The sequence below is a fragment of the Mustela lutreola genome, chromosome 1, assembly GCF_030435805.1.
Source record: "Mustela lutreola isolate mMusLut2 chromosome 1, mMusLut2.pri, whole genome shotgun sequence".
Lineage (NCBI taxonomy): Eukaryota > Metazoa > Chordata > Mammalia > Carnivora > Mustelidae > Mustela > Mustela lutreola.
The window spans coordinates 276,117,796-276,142,856 of NC_081290.1; the positions used below are offsets into that span (position 1 = coordinate 276,117,796).

General features: G+C 35.7%; 2 protein-coding genes across 2 annotated transcripts; both read left to right on the forward strand.

Annotated features, from left to right (window-relative positions):
• Positions 1–12,497: 12,497 nt before the first annotated feature.
• Positions 12,498–13,445, forward strand: LOC131822631 (olfactory receptor 8J2-like). The gene has a single exon (XM_059158917.1). The coding sequence runs from the start codon at positions 12,498–12,500 to the stop codon at positions 13,443–13,445; it is 948 nt and encodes a 315-aa protein (XP_059014900.1).
• Positions 13,446–23,569: 10,124 nt separating this feature from the next.
• LOC131822632 (olfactory receptor 8K3-like) lies at positions 23,570–24,511 on the forward strand. The gene has a single exon (XM_059158919.1). It carries the CDS (start codon positions 23,570–23,572, stop codon positions 24,509–24,511), a length of 942 nt encoding a protein of 313 aa, XP_059014902.1.
• The last annotated feature ends 550 nt before the right edge of the window (positions 24,512–25,061 follow it).

Genomic DNA, 25,061 nt, shown 5'->3' on the forward strand with positions numbered 1-25,061 from the left:
ATAGAAATATGTACAACATTTTAAACAGAACACACAAAACAATAGCTATCTAAGATTTAAAATGATTAATTGAATTTTATATGGAAATTCTGTTCATCAAAATTCATAATGTGAAAGGAGACTCTCATAATGGGAGAGGATACCTTTATCACACCTACAGAATCAGACAGAGAGCTGAAAGGGACTCATGGGCAAAATATAAAAGTAACTTTTGCAAAACAATAAATAGTTCACATGAAATACAATGCAAAGATGACAAAACCATGTTTCAAAAGAAAATATATAAATGACCATTAAACACATGAAACGGTTCTCAATTTCATTCAGCATTAGAATAACACAAACTAAAACTATAATGATCCTCATACACATTATCTAGAAAGGTGAGAAAGAAAATGATGGAAAATAATAAATCTTGACAAGGATATTGAATACTCATAACTATTCGCACTGTAGTAGGATTGCACGTTAATACAACCACTCTGTAAACTCATTAGGCACTATTTACTAATGCCGAATAGGTGTATCCACAACTCAATAATTTCAGTGTGAAGGATATACCCAATAAAAATGGATTCAAGATTAAGCCAATCTAGATTAAATATTTCTGTGGTTGCGAAGGGTGTGGAATGAGCCGCCTTTAATTACCATTTTGAAGGTTTATATAACTAGTCATAAGCCTGAAAATTCAAACTAATTCTAACATTTGATGATAGACAATGAATAAATAATTTGTGGTATAGTCATAAAATGGCACTATCCATAGACATGAGAATCAGCAATCTAGAACTACCTATGATAGCATACTGCATGAAAGAAGTCAGACACAAAAAATACACAGATATTATTTATATGTTAATAAAAATACATGAAATAAAAATAAAAATACATGAAAATAATTTATGCTGTTAGAAGGCAAAATAATGGTTATCCGTGCATGTGTGTGTGTGTGTGCGTGTGTGCGTGCGTGTGTGTAAGAGGAAAATGAAGGATTCTTTGGGGGACCTCTTTATGTCTTATTTTTGTTATTATCATAGCAGTTTAATCTGGTTTCTGATTATGTATTTGTTCTGGATTTGTAAAAATGTCTGATGTATGCCTCTTAATATGTATATTAGACTTCAATAAAAAGTTTAAAACACTACAAAAAGGGGACTACAGCTGCACCTATGTATTGTTATCACATGTAATTTTTTTTTAATGATTCAGAAAACATCATTCAAACATCTTTATTATGTCCCTGGACATAATAAGCCACTTTATTAATAGGAGTCAATTAAGGGTTGGGAGAAAAAATGAAAATACCTTCCCTACACACACAATGTTTTGATTCCAGATCTCTGGGTTGCAGTAGAAAGACTAACCAGGAGATAGTGTGTGGAAGGGTACCTAACAGAATTTTATCTGTAGTGGAATATATGGGTGCCCTGTTAATTAGCCAAGATATCACGACTTCCTTTGATGCTTTTGAATGCTTTAGGCACAATGAACTTGCATGTTTTCTCCTCAGGGACAACGTCAATTTAAGAAAGACACCCATACCACCTTCTTCACCGGTTGTGTTAGGAGTAGATGCGAGCACAGACGGTCCCCTTCAGAGGGGAGTGGACTACACGTGTCTCTGTGACTAACTCAGACCAGGGACCCTTCAGGACCTCATTAGTGACTTATACCCCACCTCCCTCAGTGATCCAGCTACCTCTTTAATTATTTGCTTTGATAATCAAAGTTTCTGGGTAAACAGTAGAGTGTACACACCTTTCTTGTAATTTTTGGTGAAAGCTAGACATTTGTTATGAGGCAGGAAGTTTGTACTCTCTGAAGAGTTAAAAAAAAAAAGTCTCTGAAAAAGTAGCTTTGTTAAGAAAATTCAAAACAAAGACCTGAAGATTGTCATTATTATTTTCTTTCATTTGGATACTTAAGAAAATGTCAAAGATGATATCGTTATATATAGTTATTTGGATGTTTCTCAGAATTCTTAAGGTCAAATAACACATTTCCATTGTGATTTCCAGATACTTCTCAAGTAAAAGGATTATCTCAGTATGTTTATAATCCTTGCAATTTCTGGGGTGCCTGATTGTGTCAGTGGGTTAAAGCTTCTGTCTTCGACTCAGGTCATGATCCCAGTGTCCTGGGATCTAGCCTCAGCTCTCTGCTCAGCAGGGATCCTGCTTCCTCCTCTCTCTCTGCCTGCTTCTCTGCCTACTTGTGATCTCTGTCTGTCAAAAAAATAAATAAAATCTTAAAAAATAAATACTTGCAATTTTTGTTTCCAGTATGCCATGTGTTTCCCAGATGTACCAATGAACTTTATAAATCACTTTTAGTTGGAAGTGAGGCAAAAACAAATGATTATAGCCTTGCTATGTCTCCATCACACCACAAAGTCTGATTAGTAAGAGGACTGCACTGCTTCCTTACCCACAAGCCTTGAAAGAGTTTCTGAAATGCCATGAGATTGTCCCTTGAATGACTCAATGCACATCTAATGGAGATCAGAACTAAGATTAAAAAATGTACAAATACAAATTTAAATAAAAAGAACTCTTATAAAATTATGAATCAGTAATATTTATTTTGCCTAAAATTGAGGATTCGTTTCAACTTCTTTATTTAGTAGCTTTTTCTAGGGGTAGCTGTGTGGCTCAATCAGTTAAGCATCTGACTTCAACTCAGGTCATAATCTCAGTGTCCTGGGATTGAGCCAATATCAGGCTCCTAGTTCATGGGGAGTATGCTTGACTCTCTCCCCGTGTCCCTTCCTCCCTCCACTGGTGCTCTCTCACTCAAATAAGTAAAATCTTAAAAAAAAAAAAAAAAAAAAAAGATTTTTCTAAAACTCCCTTTATTCCCCCTTGAAAATTACTTTGATGTTTAAGTATATGCATTTAAATACATATTTTATAGATCTTTAATTGGAGAATATACTCATTGTCACTTAATTCAGTGTAGAAAGCTGTATTTGGCAGTGGGAGGGGCAGGACAGGGAAGTGGTTTAATTCTCTCACCTCTATACTTAGGTTAGATTTTCTTGAACACTTGGAGTTGCCAATACCTTTGGGTACCTATCAAAGAATGGAATTACTGGATCATAATAATAATTGTATGCCAACTTATTGAGTAACCATCTATGTGCTTCCCTAGTGGCTGTGCCATATTACTTTCCCAACAATACGCAAAGGTTCTAATCTCTACATCTTTGCCAGTCTTTGCAATTTTTCTTGTCTTTTCTTTGTAAATCACTCTAAAACAAATGAAGTGGTATTTTATTGTGGTTTTGTTTTGCATTTTTTCTAATAACTGAAGACATTGAAAACTTTTCATGTGCATATCGGCATTTGTATATTTTCAGTGAGAAATGTCTGCTCAAGTCTTTTGCCTAAATTTAATCTGGGTAATTTTTCTTTGAGATGTTGAGCTGTTAGAGTCCATTGGATATTTTATATACTAGGCCCTTAACAGATATAAGGCCTGCAATTTTTTCCCATTATATGGATCATCTTTTCATTCTTTAATAAATTCCTTTGATGCATAAAACTCATCTTTTTTTACATTTTGATAAAGTCCAATTTAGGAGTTTTTACTTTTGTTTTTTGTGCTTTTGGTGTCATACTCAAGAAAGTTATAAAGAGTTTAGCTGAGCTGGGAGAGAGAGAATTGAACTTCCAGGTGTTTGAACAGGCAATTAAAGCTCAGACCACCCAGGAGCACCTGGGTGGCTCAGTGGGTTAAGTCTCTGCCTTCGGCTCAGTGTCCTGGGATCGGGATCTCTGCTCAGCGGGGAGCCTGGTTCCCCCTATTTCTCTGCCTGCCTCTCTGCCTACTTGTGATCTCTGTCTTTCAAATAAATAAATAAATAAAATCTTTAAATTCTCCAGAAAATTCCAGAATTTGTATAACCATCTATACATTATACAGAAAATGTATAACCAAGGTTGATTAAAAAACAAAACAAAACAATACAAAACTCAGACCATAAATGCAAGATGTCAGCCTTTAATCATTTATAACAATGTCAGTCATATGTCATGAAAGTTAATGATTATTTTTTAATTTACTCCCAGTGTAGGTTTCCCAAATGGCCTGCATAGACAAACACAGTCTAACACTGTGGAAAAAATTCATTCTAATGGGAATCACAGGACTCCCTAAGCTGCAGGTTCCATTGGTTGGACCCGATCTCACTGTTTGCCTGATCTCAGTGGTGGGTATCCTGAGCTTGATCATTCGCACCAAGATGGACTCTGTGCTACAAACACCCATGTACTTCTTCCTCAGATTCCTGGCTTTTCACTCATACCTGAGTTATTCAACAACCATGGCACCCAAAATGTTTAGTAAGTGCTATTGAGGAAACAAATACAGTCTCCTATTCCTGCACCACATGGGAGCTTTCCACACTATTTATGTTCATTGTTTTGAGCTGTTCATTCTATCAGCTGTCCTATGATCCCTGCTATGGACATCTGTAACCCTCCACTCTACCCTGACATCATGGCGCAAAGGATGTGTCAGGTGCTGTGTCAATCCACGATCTCTCTGGCACATTTGTTTCTCTTCTAGTCACCATAAAATTTTTAATTTATCCTTCTGTGGCTCCAATATTGTCAGTCATTTCTACTGTGACAATCTTCCCTTGTTATCTTCGTTCTACTCAAATACACATAAAATTGAATTGACAATTATGATTTTGTTTTAAATTTAATTTTACTGTTTCTAATAGTTCTTGCATCTTACCTGGTAATCCTGGTAGCCATCATCAGGGTGAACTCAGCTTTTTATCTATATTGTGTCATTCATGCACAAGTTGTTACTGGTTAACTATATATGAGTGTACTGCTTAACAAAGTGTTTTAATTTTTGCAGGTAATTAAATTAATGTATATTATAACCCAAATGTTTCTTTCTGCAAGTTCACTTAGAAATGGGATGGGTACATAGAAGTCAATCTCTAAATATACGTTACATATAAAAATTATTCATTATAATCACTTATTACTTAAGTAATAATAAGTTAATTAATTTATTATCATTCATGTATTAATGAATAATACAGCACAGGCTTTTTCCACCTGTTGGTCCCACCTGACAGTAGTCACAGTGTTCTGTGGGACTTTGATATTTATGTATATGCAACCTGAGCCCAGTCATTACTTTGACACTTATAAAGTGACATCCATACTTTGCACCATTGCTATGTCCCTGTTGAATCCCTTGATCTATAGCTGGAGGAACAAAGAGGTAAAATATGCAGGATACAGAGTGGGAAAAAGTATGCAATGTCTTCTCAATTGACTATACTATGTGGTTTCTATGAATTCAGTTATCAACATTAAGCTTTGTTATATTCCTTGGGAGGGGAAAGTGAAGATAATAGAGGTCAACATATATTTAGAGATGGATTTCTATGTACCAGTCATATTTCTAAATGAACTTGCAGAAAGAGACATTTGGGTTATAATATACATTAATTTAATTACCTGCAAAATTATAGCATTTTAAGAGGTACAGTCGTATATAATAAAACAATAATAACTTGCATCTGAATAACATGGTGTAGAGAAGATTTACATGTGACAAAACAGGTAATGAGAAAGAATCAGGCCAGGAGTAGAAAGATGAAAGGATATAAAAGGAGATCCAATTTTATAAGAAAAGGCAGTTTATAGCAAAAAATCAAAAACGGGCTATTGTGACTATGTAAAGTCAATTTTATTCTGAAGTAATATTTATTATGAAAAACAAATGATTACATTGCTATTATTTTCAGAGCATTTAAAATTAGAAGAATCCTTCAGTTAAATTTTTTTTTAAAGTTAGGTAATTTACAAATAAATACAAACTAATAATGTGAGTATATCAAATTTGAAACTTCATAAAGGATGTTGTTGGAGTTAATGTAGAGCATGAAATCATCCATAATATCTGGCTAGCTAAAATGTTACATGAGGAACTCCTCAAACTCAACACACACAAAACAGAAAATCATATAAAAAAATGGGCAGAAGATATGAACAGACACTTCTCCAATGAAGACATACAAATGGCTTTCAGACACATGAAAAAATGTTCATCATCACTAGCCATCAGGGAGATTCAAATTAAAACCACATTGAGATACCACCTTACAACCAGTTAGAATGGCCAAAATTAGCAAGACAGGAAACAACATGTGTTGGAGGGGATGTGGAGAAAGGGGAACCCTCTTCCACTGTTGGTGGGAATGCAAGTTGGTGCAGCCACTTTGGAAAACGGTGTGGAGATTCCTCAAGAAATTAAACATAGAGCTTCCCTATGACCCTGAAATTGCACTACTGGGTATTTACCCCAAAGATACAGATGTCATGAAAAGAAGGGCCATCTGTACCCCAATGTTTATAGCAGCAATGGCCACAGTTGCCTAACTGTGGAAAGAACCAAGATGCCCTTCAACGGACGAATGGATAAGGAAGATGTGGTCCATATACATACACTATGGAGTATGATGTCTCCATCAGAAAGGACGAATACCCAACTTGTGTATCAGCATGGATAGGACTGGAAGAGATTATGCTGAGTGAAATCAGTCAAGCAGAGAGAGTCAATTATCATATGGTTTCACTTATTTGTGGAGCATAACAAATAACATGGAGGACATGGCGAGATAGAGAGGAGAAGGGAGTTGGGAGAAATTGGAAGGAGAGGTGAACCATGAGAGACTATGAACTCTGAAAAACAATCTGAGGGTTTTGAAGGGGTGAGGGGTGGGACGTTGGGGGAACCAGGTGGTGGGTATTAGAGAGGGCATGGATTGCATGGAGAACTGGGTGTGGTGCAAAAACAATGAATACTGTTATGCTGAAAAGAAATAAAACATTTAAAAAAAATTTAAAAATAAAATGTTACATGGGGACCACTGGGGGTAATGGAAAGTTTTGGAGGAGGGCACAAGCTTTTGGAATGTTGAATCCTGCATGACAACTCATGTAGGAATGGCACAGGGAGTTACATTTCCTAATGCTTTCTTAACCCAAACAACTGTCCTGTGATCTAAAAGATGTATGCACAGTATCCTAGGCTATGTTAAGCAGAACTCCTAGAACACACTGATTAGCATATTGTATATTTCCCATAATCAGGCCCTCCTAGTTCCAGAAAGACCCCTGTCACACATCGCTAGGTTGAAAAACAGAGTAATAAAGACTTATGATGATCCTGAAGCACTAGTAAAGGTGGGAGCAAAGAAGAGCAAAGGGTCTTTGTCTCTGAGCATTGACCTCCTTGCCTTCTCCTCTCTTTCACAGCAAAGTCTGGAGTAATCTTTCATCCATCGGTACAGGGATGCTGGCCATTCCTGGAAGGATGTCATAAGAAAATTGAAAAGGCAATTATTTTATTGCATATAATAGAAAAAAATTATCGAGAATATATATAAATTAAATTACATATACATGCACAATTTTAAAACCACATAACTAGTGTTAGTATATATAATATATGTATCCAAAAATATAACAGTAAATACATTTTATTTTTTAAAAAAGACAGTATGGATGAACCTTGAAGACCTTATACTAAATGAAATAAGCTAGTCACAGAGGGACAAATACTACACGATGCCATCCATGTGAGGTATAAAAATAAAAAACCTGTAATGTCATTACCTGCGCATATATATGTGTGTGTATATATAGGTATGTAGACATATGTGTGTCTCTTACAAGTAGTTTGAAAGGTAAAATTCTGTGATGCATGATGATCCTGTCTTATCTTAGAATTTTATGTTTAATCAAATTAAGCTTTAAGTTTATTTGATATCATATTCACAATTTAAAAAGTGGACAATACTTCTTGTGCAATAAATAATAAAGTTCAAATGAGAGAACAAATTGTAATATAAAGCATCAATAAAAATGGAAAGTGTAAAGGCAATACTTGTTTCCTAAAAAACGCTAAATACACAGGGAAGGTGGCAGAGCTGATGAGGGAATAAAGTCCTATTGACTGACCAGGGTACAGACTAACTTTGGTAACATGACAGATAATCTACAAATGACATTTCAGAGGAGGCAACAACAGAACCTTCCTGTGGATACTTGGACTTTGGAAAGGACTTCAAGGATTTCAATTCATCCTCATAGTAACTTAAGATGTTTCAATATCTTTGTTATTTCCTCCCAATGGCCCACAATTTGACTGTTACTTCAAAAATGGTAGAACCTAGGGGTCCCTGGGTCGCTCAGTGGGTTAAATGTCTGCCTTCAGTTCTGGTCATGATCTCGGGTACTGGGATTGAGCCCCACATGAGGGTCTATGCTCAGCCAGGAGCCTGCTTCTCCCTCTCTCTTTGCCTGCCTCTCCGCCTGTGTGTGATCCTCTCTCTATGTCAAATAAATAAATAAATAAAATCTAAAAAAAAAAAAAAAAAGGTAGAATCTAGAATGGGCTATACCTGTGCTAGATATTAGAAACACTGAGATGAAGTGTCCTGCCCTAAAGTAGTGAATATTCTACAGAACATTATGCAGGTTATCACTGTTTCTTTATGAGTTAATATTATATTAAAGATAGATGCTAGAGCTGAAATCAATATTTTATTTCAGAATTTTAAGGTGGATATTATATTCAGTCATTCACTTACTCATCATTCATTCCATCAGTCAGTAAGTCAGCAAATATCTTTTAACACCTACTCTTTCTTGGGTAGTAATTTGGAAGTTATTAATACAAAGACAAACTATTTAGACATACCTTTTTCACTTAAAAAGATAACAGACTAGAAAATCCCACACAAGAAATAAAGTAAAATGTTATCAATATTTAATTACAATACTTATTCATGTGTGGGGAAATATCACAGATTATACAAAAAATGCATTTTCCATCAAATAATTTTAATTAAAAACCAGAATTAGGACCAGGCATTTGATGGATACCTTCTAAAAGTCTCCAGAATGACTGAAATTTAGTTTTCTTATTACCATAAACATTTTGAATGACTATTATGGCAACTACACCAGGTCTTGTTCTTGACTAGAATGGAGCCTTTGCCTTCAGCTCTATTCCCAACATGCACAGTAAAATGGAACACTGGAGCCACAATCCTGGGCTTTTCAACTGTTGGATTTTCTCCACCCCAGGGCCAACAGCCACACTTCCCAACCACCACAGGGGACAATTCAAAAGAAACAAACACCCAAAGGGTGGAATCATTGCACGAGATTGTTACTCAATAGGATCATCTAAACAAATGCCTAAGCTGGTCCCACATTTTCACTCTCTGGGTGCAATTCCTGTGTGGAGACTTGCATAATTGGTCTTTCTTTCCCTGAGGAACCAGAACTTTATCTGGGAATTCCTGTTTTCATGTGTAGGGACTGAACCTATGAGTGAGCTTATTTTAGTGTGCTGCTCCTCAGAAACTTCAGTCACAGGTAAATTTCTTCAGCGTGCCTCCTGCAGAACTTTCACAGTGGGTCTCAGCAGATCTCTGGACAGGTAAGTTCACCCCAACCATTTACTTAGTACTCATCTTGGATGTGAAGACCATGTATCTTGGGAGCTTTATGGATTCAAATCAGACTCAGGACTGAAATATCTTTTCCGTTCTCTTCTGAAGACTTAAATCTCTGTTCTCTGAATGCTAAGTGAAAGGGACAGAGAAATGACTCAAAGCGTGGTCCCCAGCATCCCTGCTGATAAATTAGACAGTGTGAGCATTTCCACAGAACAACGAAGATTCTATTTTACTTTAGGATAAAGAGGAATGTTTCTGCTTTACAGCTAGCATACTGATGTTTTTGAAAGCACTCTCTACTGAATGGGAATCTTAAGTGATTTGAAATATCTGATTTCTTCTCCAAGACAGACCCTTTAAATTGTTTAACATCAAGAAAAAGAAGTTTCTCCCCTCCCTGATGTTCACATTGTCCAGGGTGACAAACCCTACGATGGAAAGGTTCCCTGATGCCAGCTGGCAGGCTTTCAGATGCTGGTGGACACTGACAGCTTCTGTCGAGGTACAGCTGGTCACATTTACACAACTCAGGTGTAAATAAGTTTAAGACAAATTGTATAGTTAGAGACCAATAGAATATTTCTTGAAATCATTTCAGTAGCTATTTAAAACATTTTCAGTATGGTTTCTTGGCCAAATAGTAATATAAATGATGAATATTAGGTACATTTTTTTTAAAGTTCTTTTCTTGACATGTTAGCATTTTGGTAGACTTATATTTCTTTTCAAAAACAAACTTGAAAAAATATATGTAAAAATCTGACATAACTTCATCAGAAACAAATCCGAAAACTTTCTGAAGAAACAAGAGAAAAATACTTTAATTCAAAAGACTTTCAAAAGACAAAAAAGCAATCCTAGCTTTGCCATTAGTACTATTTATTTAGAAGAAGCAATTAATAACAGGTAATTATATATACAAATATATCTCTTTGAAGCTAACTGCATGAATTCACATCCACAATCTAAGATTTTGGCTATTGTTGTTTTGTTCTGTCTTGTTTTGTTTTTACTTTGCTAATTTAAGGATAAAGTTACTGAGTGTATTATATCTCAGAGTAAAACAGTGAACATGAAAGCAGTTCTGCTTTCATGTTCAGTGAAATGAACTGAAACACTCACTGTTTCAGTTTCAGTCAAATTAAAATGTTTTGTTTAAAAGGAAATGTTTTGTTTAAAGTGAGTGTTGCCACTGTGTTTTCCACCAGAAGTTTACCTATGCATTTCTTTTCAGATGTGGTGGTAAGTGAAAAGAGATATGAGATATCTACTGCAACACAGTTGTATAACCTGACTAGACATACCTAATGTAGGTACTAAAATATCTTTGATTAAACAAACACCACAGATTTAAGAAAGAATTAGTTTGCAGGGGAACACAGCCCGATTTATTTGTTACATATGTAGCTAGAAATCACATGTCCCAGTTGCCTAGATACAAAAAATTAGGATTCACTTACTATTCCCATTTCAACTATGAAGCTCCCCAATGGGGTAGAATGAGGAATGGGTCACTGGGACACAAACAGGAAACACTAGAAAAATCATTTAAAACATGCTAATAACAAGAACAGATAGTGCCAATTATTCTGCATTCATTGTTAACAAACTCTGTACTAATAATACTTGCTTGCCTAGTATCTCAATACATTCATACAACACAAGGATATACTTAATAAAAATCACACAGCTAGTAACTGGTGGCCTAACACCCAACCAACCAAGTGGCCAAACAAACAAGCAAACAAAACACATAAATTAAAGCAAAACCATAAAGCCATACCATTCACCAATATCCTAGATAGATTCTTCACATGACTTAGACTCATTGAGCCTCAACTGTTCAATCAGACATAAAGATAACTACATCCACCTTCTAGGACACTTTTGCTGAATAATGAGATAATTATTCTGAAATGGCTAGCATAGTCCTGGGCCCAGAGTACACTACACTCTTCACCTTAGAGTTCTCTGCACAAAGAACACAACGTGATCAAACGTGAGGAAATCAAACCTACAAGTAATATTTTGTGAAACGTGAAAATAGGTTTTAAACATTTTAAAAGAAATAAGTACAAACTGGGAAAAAAGAGAGAGTAAGAAGAAAAAGAAAAGAAAGGAAAAAAGAAAGGAGGGAAGGAAGGTAGGAAAAGAAAAGAAGGGAGGGAGAAAGAAAGAGAGAGAGCGAAAGAAGAAAAAAAAGAGCGAGCTGCCAGAAAGCCAGGATAAAGCAGCATCTGAGCAAGTAGAGGTTGGAGTGGTAGAAAGGAGAGTTCATTTGGCAGAAAAAAGGAAATGTGAGTAAGTTAAAAAAAAAAAAAATCAGTTTCTTATTGACACTAAGAAACAAGACTACTGAGGTGTAGTCGGTTGGTGGACAGCTGAAGCAGCACTGATCATTAGATAGAAAGTGATAGTAGAAAGAGTGAAGGAAAACCTAGCATACACAAAGTATTTTGGACAGAAATATAAAATTTCCAAGGTTGATGACAGGTTATAGGCCAAAGAGAAAGCTGGTGGCGTCTAAGGAAAAAAATAACTGAAAGTCACTGGAAGTCACTCTGGCTCAACAACTTCTCCATAGCTATCTTTTGTCATTGAATACATATACGGAAGCATGTTTGCATATACGTAAATATATATTCATGCAATATTGTAATTACTATGTTTAAAATATACATATAAATATTAATACATACACTAAAGTATATTAATATATATTCAATGAATATGAATTATATCCAACACAGAAGTGAAAAATTAATAGCTTGGTACAGCAGTTCTAACAACATGAAATGGGTATCTACAAAGTTTATATTTCTGAATATTTTTAAAGGAATGGGAGAAATACAAATAAAACTGATACCCTTAATTATGAACAGAAATAATCCCACTTAAATAAAATGGTTTACAATCTTGCATCTTCCAGAAAAATTTACCTACCATCTATTACTTCACTTTCATTTTCCCATAGAGGATGAGAACAACAAAATAAATGGCCTCCGAAAATCTCACTCAGGTGACTGAGTTCATTCTCATAGGAGTCACAGATCGCCCAGACCTCCAGATTCCACTCTTCTTTGTTTTCCTGCTGATCTATGGGCTGACCATGGCAGGAAACCTGGGCATCATCACCCTCACCAGTGTTGACTCTCAGCTCCAAACGCCCATGTACTTCTTCCTCAGGCACTTGGCTATCATCAATCTTGGTGATTCTACTGTCATTGCCCCCAAAATGCTGGTAAACTTCTTGGTTACAAAGAAAACCATATCCTACTATGGATGTGCAGCCCAGCTGGGTGGGTTCTTAGTTTTCATTATTGGTGAGACTTTCATGCTGGCTACAATGGCTTATGACCGCTATGTGGCTATTTGCAAGCCCCTGCTCTACATGGTGGTGGTCTCTCCACAGATATGCTTACTGCTGGTGTCCCTCACTTACCTCTACAGTCTGACCACAGCACTGACTGTCTCCTCCAGTGTATTCTCCATGTCATACTGTTCTTCCAATGTCATCAACCATTTTTATTGTGATACTGTTCCTTTGTTGGCATTGTCCTGTTCTGATACCTACATCCCAGAAACAATAGTGTTTACCTCTGCAGGGACCAACTTATTTTTCTCTATAAGTATTGTTCTAACATCGTACTTCAACATTGTCCTTGCCATTTTGAGGATCCGTTCTTCAGAGGGCCGACGAAAAGCCTTTTCCACCTGTGCCTCTCACATGATGGCTGTCACTGTGTTCTATGGGACCCTTTTCTTCATGTATTTGCAGCCAAGGTCCAACCTCTCCTTACGTACTGATAAAATGACCTCTGTCTTCTATACCCTGGTGATACCAATGCTGAATCCCCTCATCTACAGCCTAAGGAATAAAGATGTAAAGGATGCTTTGAAGAGATTGCTAAATAACCCGTGGCAGGCTTCCAAATTGATGTAAATTTAAAACTACAAGAGTCTTCATTTAAGGGTTTGTATTTACTCCTGAAAAGCTCATCTCTATTAAATGCAGAGGTAATAAATAGCTAAAAATTCCATGGATTTCAATAAGAAAATCTTAATGCTTTCTTTTGCAACCTCAAATAATTTTTGCTAATAGAAAGATGTATTAGTTGACCAAAGAAAGTATATTTATTTAAGTAGTAAGCAATAATTCCAAAATAAATACATTTTAAGGTGCAACACAACTCACTACTGGGTTTTTATAATTTCTAGCCATGAAAGAGGAAGTCCGAGAGCTGAAGAAGGTATCAGAGAAACATTTCTTACAGTGTAGTTGAGTCAGGTCATCTTACTTGCCACAAATCTGTTTTGTTCAACTGATAGAAGTTTTATTTTACTTTCATTTATTTTATCTTTCAATTTCTTAACCTTTTAGAATCCATTTTTATCTTGTACGTGACATATTTATATCATTTTTATCATATTTATATCATTTCTGTTCAGGAGAAAATGAAGACTAAACAGAAATGCTTAGATTTATATGGAAATAGGCCATGTGACAAAACAGAAGAAAATGTATGAAAGGGGACTCCACTGTTGATATTTATCTCAATATGATATAAAATTGATATTCTCCAATCTTCTTTTCCTCCTTAACATTGTGTAGAGGTAATCATCTGTGGTATAAAAACATAACAGCAAATAATACTTCTTTTAGAATTTTTGTGTAGTGTTTTGGAGGAAAATATTAGAAAATGAAAGAAAAAAATTCATTGCCCTCAAAGTGACACCAAGTCTCAAAGGCAGTATAGCCAATAAATAAATAAATATGATATATACATAAATGTTACTTGTCATTCTGTGCCTTATTTCTGTCTGTATATGCAAAATGCTGTGAACTACAATGTCATGAGAGAGATGGGGAATGCCATGATAGGTTAGGCGATGCCTGGAAATAATGCAGATTTATGACATTTTCAGGGAACTCAGAAATAAGTCAAACCCAGGAATTGTGACACTCAGTTTCATAAGCTAATTCTTAACTTTAGTTTTAATGAGCAGAATAGCTAGCCAAAAACAGAAGAGTCGCACTGTATGGTGGACATTTCTTGTCTCCACAGACAAAATTGCAATAACTTAATAGCATTAGCCTTTAGGATTTTTAAAATTTTATTATTTTATAAATATATAAAAGTATATAGTTTAGATAATTTAATTTCTGTTTGTTTGGTTTACCTGACTATGGCTGTATTTGGCGGTACCAGCCTACATACATACAGCTGGGGAATTATATTCTCCAGCAGATAGGCATTGTCTTTGAGTCTAGCTCCACAAACATAATTGGAGAAACAGGGCTAAAGTCACACTTGCATGTCTACCAATCTTATGTATTTTATTCAATGAATTCAAGTCAAGAATGAAAACTTTAGTGTTTTCTACCTTTTAACTTGATTTACATATAAGTAGTTTCTTTTTCTTTTTTTTTTCACATCCTAGGATTTTATTTAAAAGAACTCATACAGGTGGTGGTTATTAAGGAGGGCAAGTACTTCATGGAGCACTGGGTGTGGTGCAAAAACAATGAATTCTGTTATGCTGAAAAGAAATTTAAATAAATAAAAGACCTCATACCATAAAATAAACCCCATGAAACTTTTTTTATTTGTTTTAAGCACAAAAGCTTAATTTTTTTAAATGATAAGCAAAAATAAGCATATACAAATATCAATAAGTCTATCACCATCATTTATATAACATAAATTTACAACAATTAGATTCATAAAAATATTCAAAATGAACTCAACACTACTTGGAAAAATGCAACGAATCTTGAAAAGTTGAAAATAACATAATGTGCTTTGATCTGTTTTATGTACAATCTTAACAAAAACACGTATTAGTGGTTTTATTGTCAAAAGACACTCTGATTTCTCTGTGCAGTTTTCCCAGCTCTTTCAAGCACCCATGCAACTCAGTCAAACTCTCTCTTCACGATTACATGATACTTTATATGGAAAACCCAAAAGACTCCACCCCAAAATTATTAGAACTCCTACAGCAATTCAGTAACATGGTGAAATCAGTTGCATTTTTATGCCCTAACAATGTAACTGAAAAAGCAAAATTAAGGAATCAATTCCATTTACAATAGCACCAAAAACCATAAGATACCTAGGAATAAACATAACCAAAAAGGTAAAGGATCTGTACTCTAAAAACTACAGAACACTTATGAAAGAAATTGAGGAAGACACAAAGAGATGGAAAAACATTCCATGCTCATGGATTAGAATACTGTGAAAATGTCAATGCTGCCAGAGCAAGCTACACTTTCAAATGAATCCTTATCAAAACACTTTCAACATTGTTCACAGAGCTGGAACAAACAATCCTAAAATTTGTATGGAACCAGAAAAGACCCCGAATCGCCAAGGGAATGCTGAAAAAGAAAACCAAAGCTGGGGGCATCACAATGCCTGACTTCAGGCTATATTACTGTGATCATCAAGACAGTATGGTATTGGCACAAATACATATAAGTATTTTCTACAAATAATGATGTTGTCACGTGTTTTAGTTTCCCAGGGCCACTGTAACAAATCACCAATGACTCAGTGGCTTGATATAACAGAACTTATCCCATAGTTCTGGAGTTGTGAAGCTCAAAATGAGTCTCACTGGGCTACAATCAAGATGTCAGCCCACTATGTTCTTTTCTGGACTGCCATGGAAGAATCCGTTTCTTTTCCTCTTTCCAGCTTCTAGGGGCAACTCTCATCCTTTGCTTGGCAATCCCTTCTAAGCAGTGACCCTGCTACTCTGACCTCTGTTTGCATTTTCACATGTCCTTCTGACTTGGTCTCGGTTGCCTCTCTCTCCTTCTTGGGATTATATTGGTCCCACCCAGAAGAGTACAGGATAGCCTCCCATCTGGAGGTCCTTAACCAGCAAATCTCTTCATGTGGAAGGCACCATGTTTACAGTTCTGAGAATCTTTGCTAGGGTAGAGAACCCATTTCTGCCTCAAATATCTATATCCATATTGGCATATTTTATGAAACTGGGCAATCCAAAGTTTTCATGTCTCATTGACTAGTACTCAGTGGAGTAGTGTCACAAAAGCATACACTAGTTACTCTCTCTACATTAGCTACAAGATTTGTCCTAAACAATCTATACACATAGTCCTTTTGAAGGATAAGTAGAAAGTATTTGATTAAAGTTTCCAAATGATATGCATACAATATATATGGGCTCACATATCACTTATACACACTTAGGCTTCCAATGGAGATTTTCTTATCCCTTAATGTTGGGATTAATGTAGAGCATGAAATCATCCATAATAACTGGCTTGCTAAAATGTAACAAGGAGGCTACTGGGGGCAATGGAAGGTTCCAGAGAATGGCATTGGCCTTTGGAATGCTGAGGCCTGGGAGACCACTTTGCCAGGTGAAAGCTTCCCCAAAGCTTTATTAGCGCAAACAGCTGTCCTGTGGACTAAGAGATGTGTGCATTGTCCCCTAAAGTTATGTTTTGCAGAAGTCCCAGAACATGCTGATCAGCACATTGTAACTTTCCAGTAATCAAACTCTTCTATTTTCTTTAACACTTCTTGTCACACATCACTTTGCTCAAGAGAGTAATAAAAACTTCCGAATATCCCAAAGCACAAATAAAGGTGACAGCAAAGAAGAGCAAAGGGTCTTCATCTCTGAACGTTAAGCCCCTTGCTTTTTCCTCACTTTCACAGCAAAGTCTGGAGTAATCTTTCATCCATTGGTGTAGGGATTGCTTCCCATGCCCCGCGCCTTAAAGTCTACCTAAGTATGGTTTCAGTTGCAAATACCATCTCCCTGCAAGTCCGTAAGACTTCATCAGATGTCTACATGCCATATGGCACATCTATCATCTCTGCTTTCCAAATGGCTATTTCTACAAGCTACCTCCATGGAAAGGAAAAAAAAAATTTTTCAAAGAAACCATTCGAAAAAGAAGTAAAAATCATTGCAGATACAGGTGGCAGGAGACAAAATAGAGGTTTCTATGCTAGGTCAGGTCTCCTTCTGCTTAGAGAAACTAACTGCTCTACCACAAAATAATTCTCCACTGTACTTCTTTTATCCCTCATATATATTGGATCTTAACCTAATACTGGTGCATTTCTCTTACTCATTCTCTCTGTCCCTCCTTACTTTTCTGTCTCAGTTAAAAGCTACAGAAATGTTTTCCTTTTATTAAACAGAACTATTACTTATAAAGCCTAAGACCATGCAATAAATAATGCCACCAGTTGTCACTCCCTGTTCTACACACCTGTCCAGAATTGGTTTTGACTCTTTCAGTACATAAAAGTACTTGTACAAACAACAACTGTCAACTAGGTTGGAAAAATTTTGTTACCAAAAATTTGTCATCAATCTTTGATACAAACTCTTACCTCACCTCACAAAATGTACATGACTTGGGTTAACTAAAATGTAAATATCAAAATATCTACTTCTTAACGCCAAGTCACAAACATAATTTGAGCTATAGGTGTCAGAAAAGGGAATGATTTAAAAAAAAAAACAAACACTCAAATTCATATTTCAAAGAACTAATAGATTATTGAATGATAGAAATTAATGTTTACCCAATCACAAAGTGATTAATTTAAGACATGTACTCAGATTATATATAAATTTAAAACCCTTATTAAATACTTAAGTAAAAAACTTCCATATTAAGGTATGTTTACTCAAAATATTGCCTTCAGACCAATGGATAGTCAATAGGGTGCAAGCTAACATCTTCTATGATCTATGACATCTTCCTTTATACTGTAATCGCTTTTCTTTTTGTTTGCTTCTTCTCTCACAATTTTTCAGAATTTTTTTTAATTAATTAATTTATTTTCAGAAAAACAGTATTCATTATTTTTGCACCACACCCAGTGCTCCATGCAATCTGTGCCCTCTGTAATACCCACAACCTGGTACCCCAACCTCCCACCCCCCCCGCCCCTTCAAACCCCTCAGATTGTTTTTCAGAGTCCATAGTCTCTCATGATTCACCTTCCCTTCCAATTTACCCCAACCCACTTCTCCTCACTAACTCCCCATGTCCTCCATGCTTTTTGTTATGCTCCACAAATAAGTGAAACCATATGATAATTGACTCTATCTGAATTTCATCAAACCATATGGAATTACAAACTTTGAAAGAGAAAGGCACTGTGGGAGACACTCAGGACTAGCACACAACTAGGGCTGGAGATTGGCTGCCCACAAGGAGGGGCTGTCCCTCCAGGAGGCTACAGCTCAGCAACTTCTCCACACCCACCAGGAGGATGAGAAATTAGCTAAGCACATGTCCAGGAGGAAAAACAGAATCTGGAAGTCTCCTCCCACCCACTCTGCTAGAAGGTATATGTCCAGGTGTGTGTCAATGTTTGGTCACTCCAACAACTACTTCATCTGCATTATCACCGCCACAGACATTCAAATAGTCATGTTATGTTAAAATTAGTGTGTATCTGGGGAGCCTGGGTGGCTCAGTGGGTTAAAGCCTCTGCCTTTGGCTCAGGTCATGATTCCAGGGTCCTGGGATCAAGCCCCACATTGGGATCTCTGCTCAGCGGGGAGCCTGCTTCCTCCTCTCTCTCTGCCTGCTTCTTTGTGATCTCTGTCTATCAAATAAATAAATAAAATCTTTAAAAAAAAAAACTAATGTGTATCTATCCCTATTATTATTTCTGAACTTCTTTGTTGACTTGGGTTATACGTAGTGCATTTTTCCATTTCAAATTGAGATGAATATTTGGGTTCCTTTAAAAAAAATAGTGTATTAAATCAAAGAAAACAATATTAGCTCTATAAAGTATATCTATTTATTTGCTGCAAATTTTACCATTCCTTCAAGCAATATATATTCATAAGTGTGATGTCCAGAGTATTAAATGGTATGTACTAATGGTGGAATGTATGTGGATAAAAGAGATCTTGGAATAGATCCAACCTTGTGTAAATAAAAGAATGTGCTCATTTTATCCCAAAGCAGGGCCCCAGGAGATATTATGACGTATTCATACATGGGTCAGTGGGGACCGCATGCACAAGTCATTAACTGTAGTGATGCATGTAGAAGTCACAAGCTGGGAACTAATTAAATGCCTGTTACTATGGCAGCAAACCTATAGTACATGGGGTCAGAGACAGATTATGGCAATTTTATTAAACAGAGACCAGCAAAACATTGATGTATAAGTAAAAAATAAAATTCAAAAACATGTAGTTGAGGGAGAATCTTGGAGTAGAATTAGTTATATAACACCCTGTGTGTGCACTTCAAAGCATACATTATGCTCACTTTATAAAGCTGTAATTCTTTTTAAGAACTTTTATCAACTTTTGTGGAGGAGCTACATGTGTGGAATTATGATGAGCAGGCACATGGGATGTTGTGTTAGGGTTCATGTACTCAGTTTACTCCCTTAAGTAAAAGAAAAGAAAGCAAACTAACAATATACACATATCCATAATTTTTATTCCTTCTTAACTTTTTTTTGCAGTTAATGAAAATATGTATTTGAAAATAATTGGTTTCTTGAGGATATTTTATGACAGTTAGTGAAAATATTCCTGAATTTTTAACACACTGTAGGTCATGTGTAATAGGTTTTTTGTCTTTATTCTTAGATTTAAAATATGGAAGAGGTCATTGTGGAAAACACTGAAATTTTATGTAATTCACAGATGATTATACTATGTATCAGAGAAATGATCTACTTAGATCCAAATATTTGAGTGAATACAATGAAAATAACTTAAAAAAAGTTGAATATATATATGTACATATATAACTTAAAATAACTTAATAATTTACTTAAAATAACTTAAAAAATTATATACACATATATACATATGTGTATATGTATATATATACATGTGTACATATACATTCAATATATATTTTTTCAACTTTTTTTAAAGTTATTTTCATTGTATTCACCCAAATATCTGGATATAAGAGGATCATTTCTCTGATACATAGTATTATATATGTGTGTGTGTGTGTGTGTGTGTGTGTGTGTATTTCCAAATTGGGAAATCAGTTACTCTGAATAATTAACAAAGACCAGTGGTATCATTTCTTGCTCTCGGATGCTTGAGAATAACCAAGAATTGCATTCACGCTCTCAGGGGAGTGTCTCAAAGGGAGAAGATGTTCATAAATTCTCTGACAGCATTCAGGTCTAATAATCACACAGAGGAACAAGAAGACCGTCTTCACTTAAGGTGAATAGATGGCATTGATTATATTGATTACTACATCAGCTGCAATGATGATTTTGGATCCCTGTCTTCCATTTAAGTGATCCATATGAGTATGGTCAGCAAAGCCAGACTCAGTACAGTACATCATGCATGTAAAATCATCTCTCTTCATAACTAGGTTTTCTGGAGTAATGATATTTGTTTACCACTATGAGTATATTCTTTGAAGGTGGTAAGGGACCTCGTTTCTATTTGTTATTATTTCTACATTTACGTTGAGATTTTAGACAATAAACATCGTGAAGTGGGAGTAAGCATTTTTGCAAGCTCAACTTAGAATCCTCCTCTTCCTTCCTTCTCTGTCTTTCTCCCTCCTTTTAATACGTGTACAACATTCTCAATATGACCAACCTGTTTATCTCAGGTGAGGCTATTTACAAAATGTTATAGAATATTGAGTTGAGGTTGAGTGTTCTCATTTGCATAAGAGGACATCCTTGGCCTCCATGCCTATCCCCCAGGTCCTAGTACAGCTCTGGAGTTTCTGCTTCCATCTGATAGGAGTCAGGTTTGATGCTCACTTTCCTCGTTTCTTTCCAGGCAGTGCTTGGGCAGGACTGGTGTGAAGAGGGCCACATAAATATTTACTCCATTGAGTTTCAGAAGAACTCCAGAGTGTCAGAAGAACGCTGCACAGGCACCCTATAATTTTCATTTTTTTAAGATACATTTTTAATCACTGTCACCTTCTACACATTCTCTTAGTGAGATTTTGATCATAAAATCATTGTACAAATATGACTAATTTTAGCAAATTGACATTTTTATAACACTAAATGTAGTATTTGGGAACATAGTATTTCTGCCAGTTTGTTTAGGATTTCTATAATATTTCCCTCAAAATTGTTAACTTTTACTTTTTAAGAGTAGGTACAGTGTAGTTTTTATTAGATATTCTATCACTATGGCATTTCCCTTTTAGTCTTAATTTTTATTGCTTTTGTCCATTCTAATTAGTATTAATTCTTCATCTATTCAAATGCTCAACTGTGTTTCTAACTCATTGTGGTAATATGAATTCTAATTATAATTTTCCAAAATTAAACCACCCAGACAAATAAGTGATCAACACAGCTTAAACAACTGTCCTGTAGTTCTTATATTCTATTAAATTTAATATCAATGACATATTAATATTGTTTATGGTATATATATGAGAAAAAGCAGATCTATATCTATATCTATATATAATAAACTTATAAGCCTGAATATGTTCTGTGTCTCTTTTATTATTGTATCTTTCTATTTTAAGTCATGATTTTTATCTTCTAAGGATGAGTTGCAGTGGGGTTCACATTTTTTCAATCTGGAGTAGTTAGTAAAATAATATGGGTGCTTTTTTTAAAGATTTTATTTATTTATTTGTCAGAGAGAGAGCACAAGCAAGGGAAGCAGCAGGCAGAGGGAGAAGCAAGCTTCCTGCTGAGCAAGGAGCCTGATGTGGGACTTGATCCCAGGACCCTAGGATCATGACCTGAGTAACAGCAGCTGTTTAACCAACGGAGCCACAGGCATACCTGATTTTTATTTTCTATGAAAGTTTGGAAGCACCTGTGTTTAAAAACAATCTGAAGGAGAAAGGAGTTAGAAAAGTAGAGATCTATAAGGTGCAAACCTGAAATAAAATGTATTGACACAGAACATTTATGTAGACTTGATTGAAGATGACACAAAGTGTTAAGAATAATAATAAAAGTTGGGACGCCTGGGTGGCTCAGTTGGTTGGACGATTGCCTTCGGCTCAGGTCATGATCCTGGAGTCCCGGGATGGAGTGCCACATCGGACTCCCAGCTCCATGGGGAGTCTGCTTCTCTCTCTGACCTTCTCCTCTCTCACCTTCTCACTCTCTCTCTCTCAAGTAAATAAAAAAAATAAATAAATAAATAAAAATCTTAAAAAAAAAGAATAATAATAAAAGTAAAATATAGTAAATGTACTCCATTTGTCTCTGTGCTGTATCCAGTGGGCTTTATTTAGACCACATAATCATTTGCCTTGCTCCATGTCATTTAAATGAATAAAATTAAGTACTTACAATGAATCACGCCATATCTCCTTCTCTTCACTCCCTATTACTCTTTCATTCATGTACTTCATGCAGTATTATTTGCCAGCACCTAAAACATTTGAAATAGGATCCCCTAATTTAGAGTGATAGTTCTCTTTCTTGCTTAAGTGTATTTATAGAGTTTACTGGATGATTTTAGGTGGTATATGAGTAAATACATTCTAATAATTTTCACTTGTCTTAAGATGTGCTAGAAAATACAAACACACAATTAAACCTTTCATTTCAGAGATATTAGTGCTAAGGTCAAAGCAAAGGTAGGAATGTTAGATAATTCTTCTTTTCCATATTGAATAACTTGTCGATGCAGGCCTTACTGGTGTACAACATATCACAGATCAAAAACTGAAAAATTCCATAACAAAGTGCTAAATACTCAGATACATTCTCATAGAAAAAATAACATTTGTTTATGTACATTAGAGTGGGCATGTTGGAAATGTCTGCATAGTAGCTAAATTGTGTATCATCATAAAAAATCATTAAATAATATTTAAACTCATAAAAGCATAGTGGAACAAGCATGCATTAAACATGGGTAGTGGAATGGGAATACTATTAGTTCCATGTTCAGTGATGGAGGTGAGTCTTATTTTAAATTAACCCATCTAAAAAATTGTATTTATCTTAACCACAATGGCTTTGGCTCCTAAAATGTCAACAGACGTTGTCTCCTGAAACCCAATGACTCTTGTGATCGTTTTTCCCACAGCAATTTTCCTTAACAGCCTGGATGAACAAACAAAATCTAACAGCACTAACAGAATTCATCCTAATGGGAATCACAGACCATCCGGAGTTGCAGGCTCCCTTCTTTGGGCTCTTCCTCATCATTTACACAGTCTCCGTGGTGGGCAACCTGGGCATGATCATCCTTACCAACATGGATTCCAGACTCCAAACACCCATGTACTTCTTCCTCAGACACCTGGCTTTCATTGATCTTGGTTATTCAACAGCTGTGGGACCCAAAATGCTGGTAAATTTTGTAACTAACCAAAATACAATCCCCTACAATTGGTGTGCTATACAGCTGTCTTTCTTCATCTTGTTCATCATCAGTGAGCTTTTCATTCTGTCCGCAATGGCCTATGACCGCTATGTGGCCATCTGTAATCCTCTGCTCTACACAATTGCTATGTCACAAAGGGTGTGCTGGGTGCTGGTAATCATCCCTTATGTCTACAGTGCTTTTCTTTCTGTGATAGTCACCGAAAAGATTTTCACATCATCCTTCTGTGGCCATAATGTTATTAGACATTTTTACTGTGATAGTCTTCCCTTGTTAACTTTGCTTTGCTCAAGCTCACATGATATTGAGTTGATAATACTGATCTTTTCAGCGTTTAATTTGGCTTCATCTCTTCTGATAGTTCTTGTGTCCTACATCCTCATCCTAATGGCCATTGTTAGGATGAACTCTGCAGAGGGCAGGCACAAGACCTTCTCCACCTGTGGATCTCACCTGACAGTGGTTCTTGTATTATACACCACTCTATTCTTCATGTATCTGCAGCCCCAATCCAATCATTCCTTTGATACAGATAAAATTGCCTCTGTATTTTACACTTTGATTATACCTATGCTGAATCCCATGATCTACAGCTTGAGGAACAAAGAGGTAAAATGTGCCCTGCATAGGATATGGAAAAAGTGGCACAAACTACTTATATAGAATTCACTAAAGTCTATGTAAATAATAAATTAAGTTATAGACTACTGTCTCTATGTCACAGGGCTTAGGAAGCAGTAATGTGTAAGAGTCATAGAAAACTAGGAATATTTTTTCCTGTTTTCAACTTATAGGTGTTTCAGCAGTGATCATCCTTCTGCTATCAACTTTGGTTTCAGTAAGAGGTAAAGAGTAAAAGGAAAGAGTAAGAGTAAATGCTTCAGTAAGAGACTAACTCTCACATTGCCAAGTACTTGGGTGACAATCAAAGACAAGTTTTATTTTGTTTAAAATACATCTCTGCTTAGATAATATTTTTTAAAAGACATTTTGTATTTAATATTAAATAAATATACCCATCCCACTGACATATGGCATAGGGAAGATGGTGCTTACTGCATTTTTATGGAGGGAATATACACATCAATGATTAATCAAGAATTTCTGCCTTAATAATACTTTAATTTTATCTACTTGTGGATTGGCAGCTCAGATTCTTGTAAGTGATAATTTGTATACCTGTATATACTTGGGAAGGCAGAAATAGAAGTGT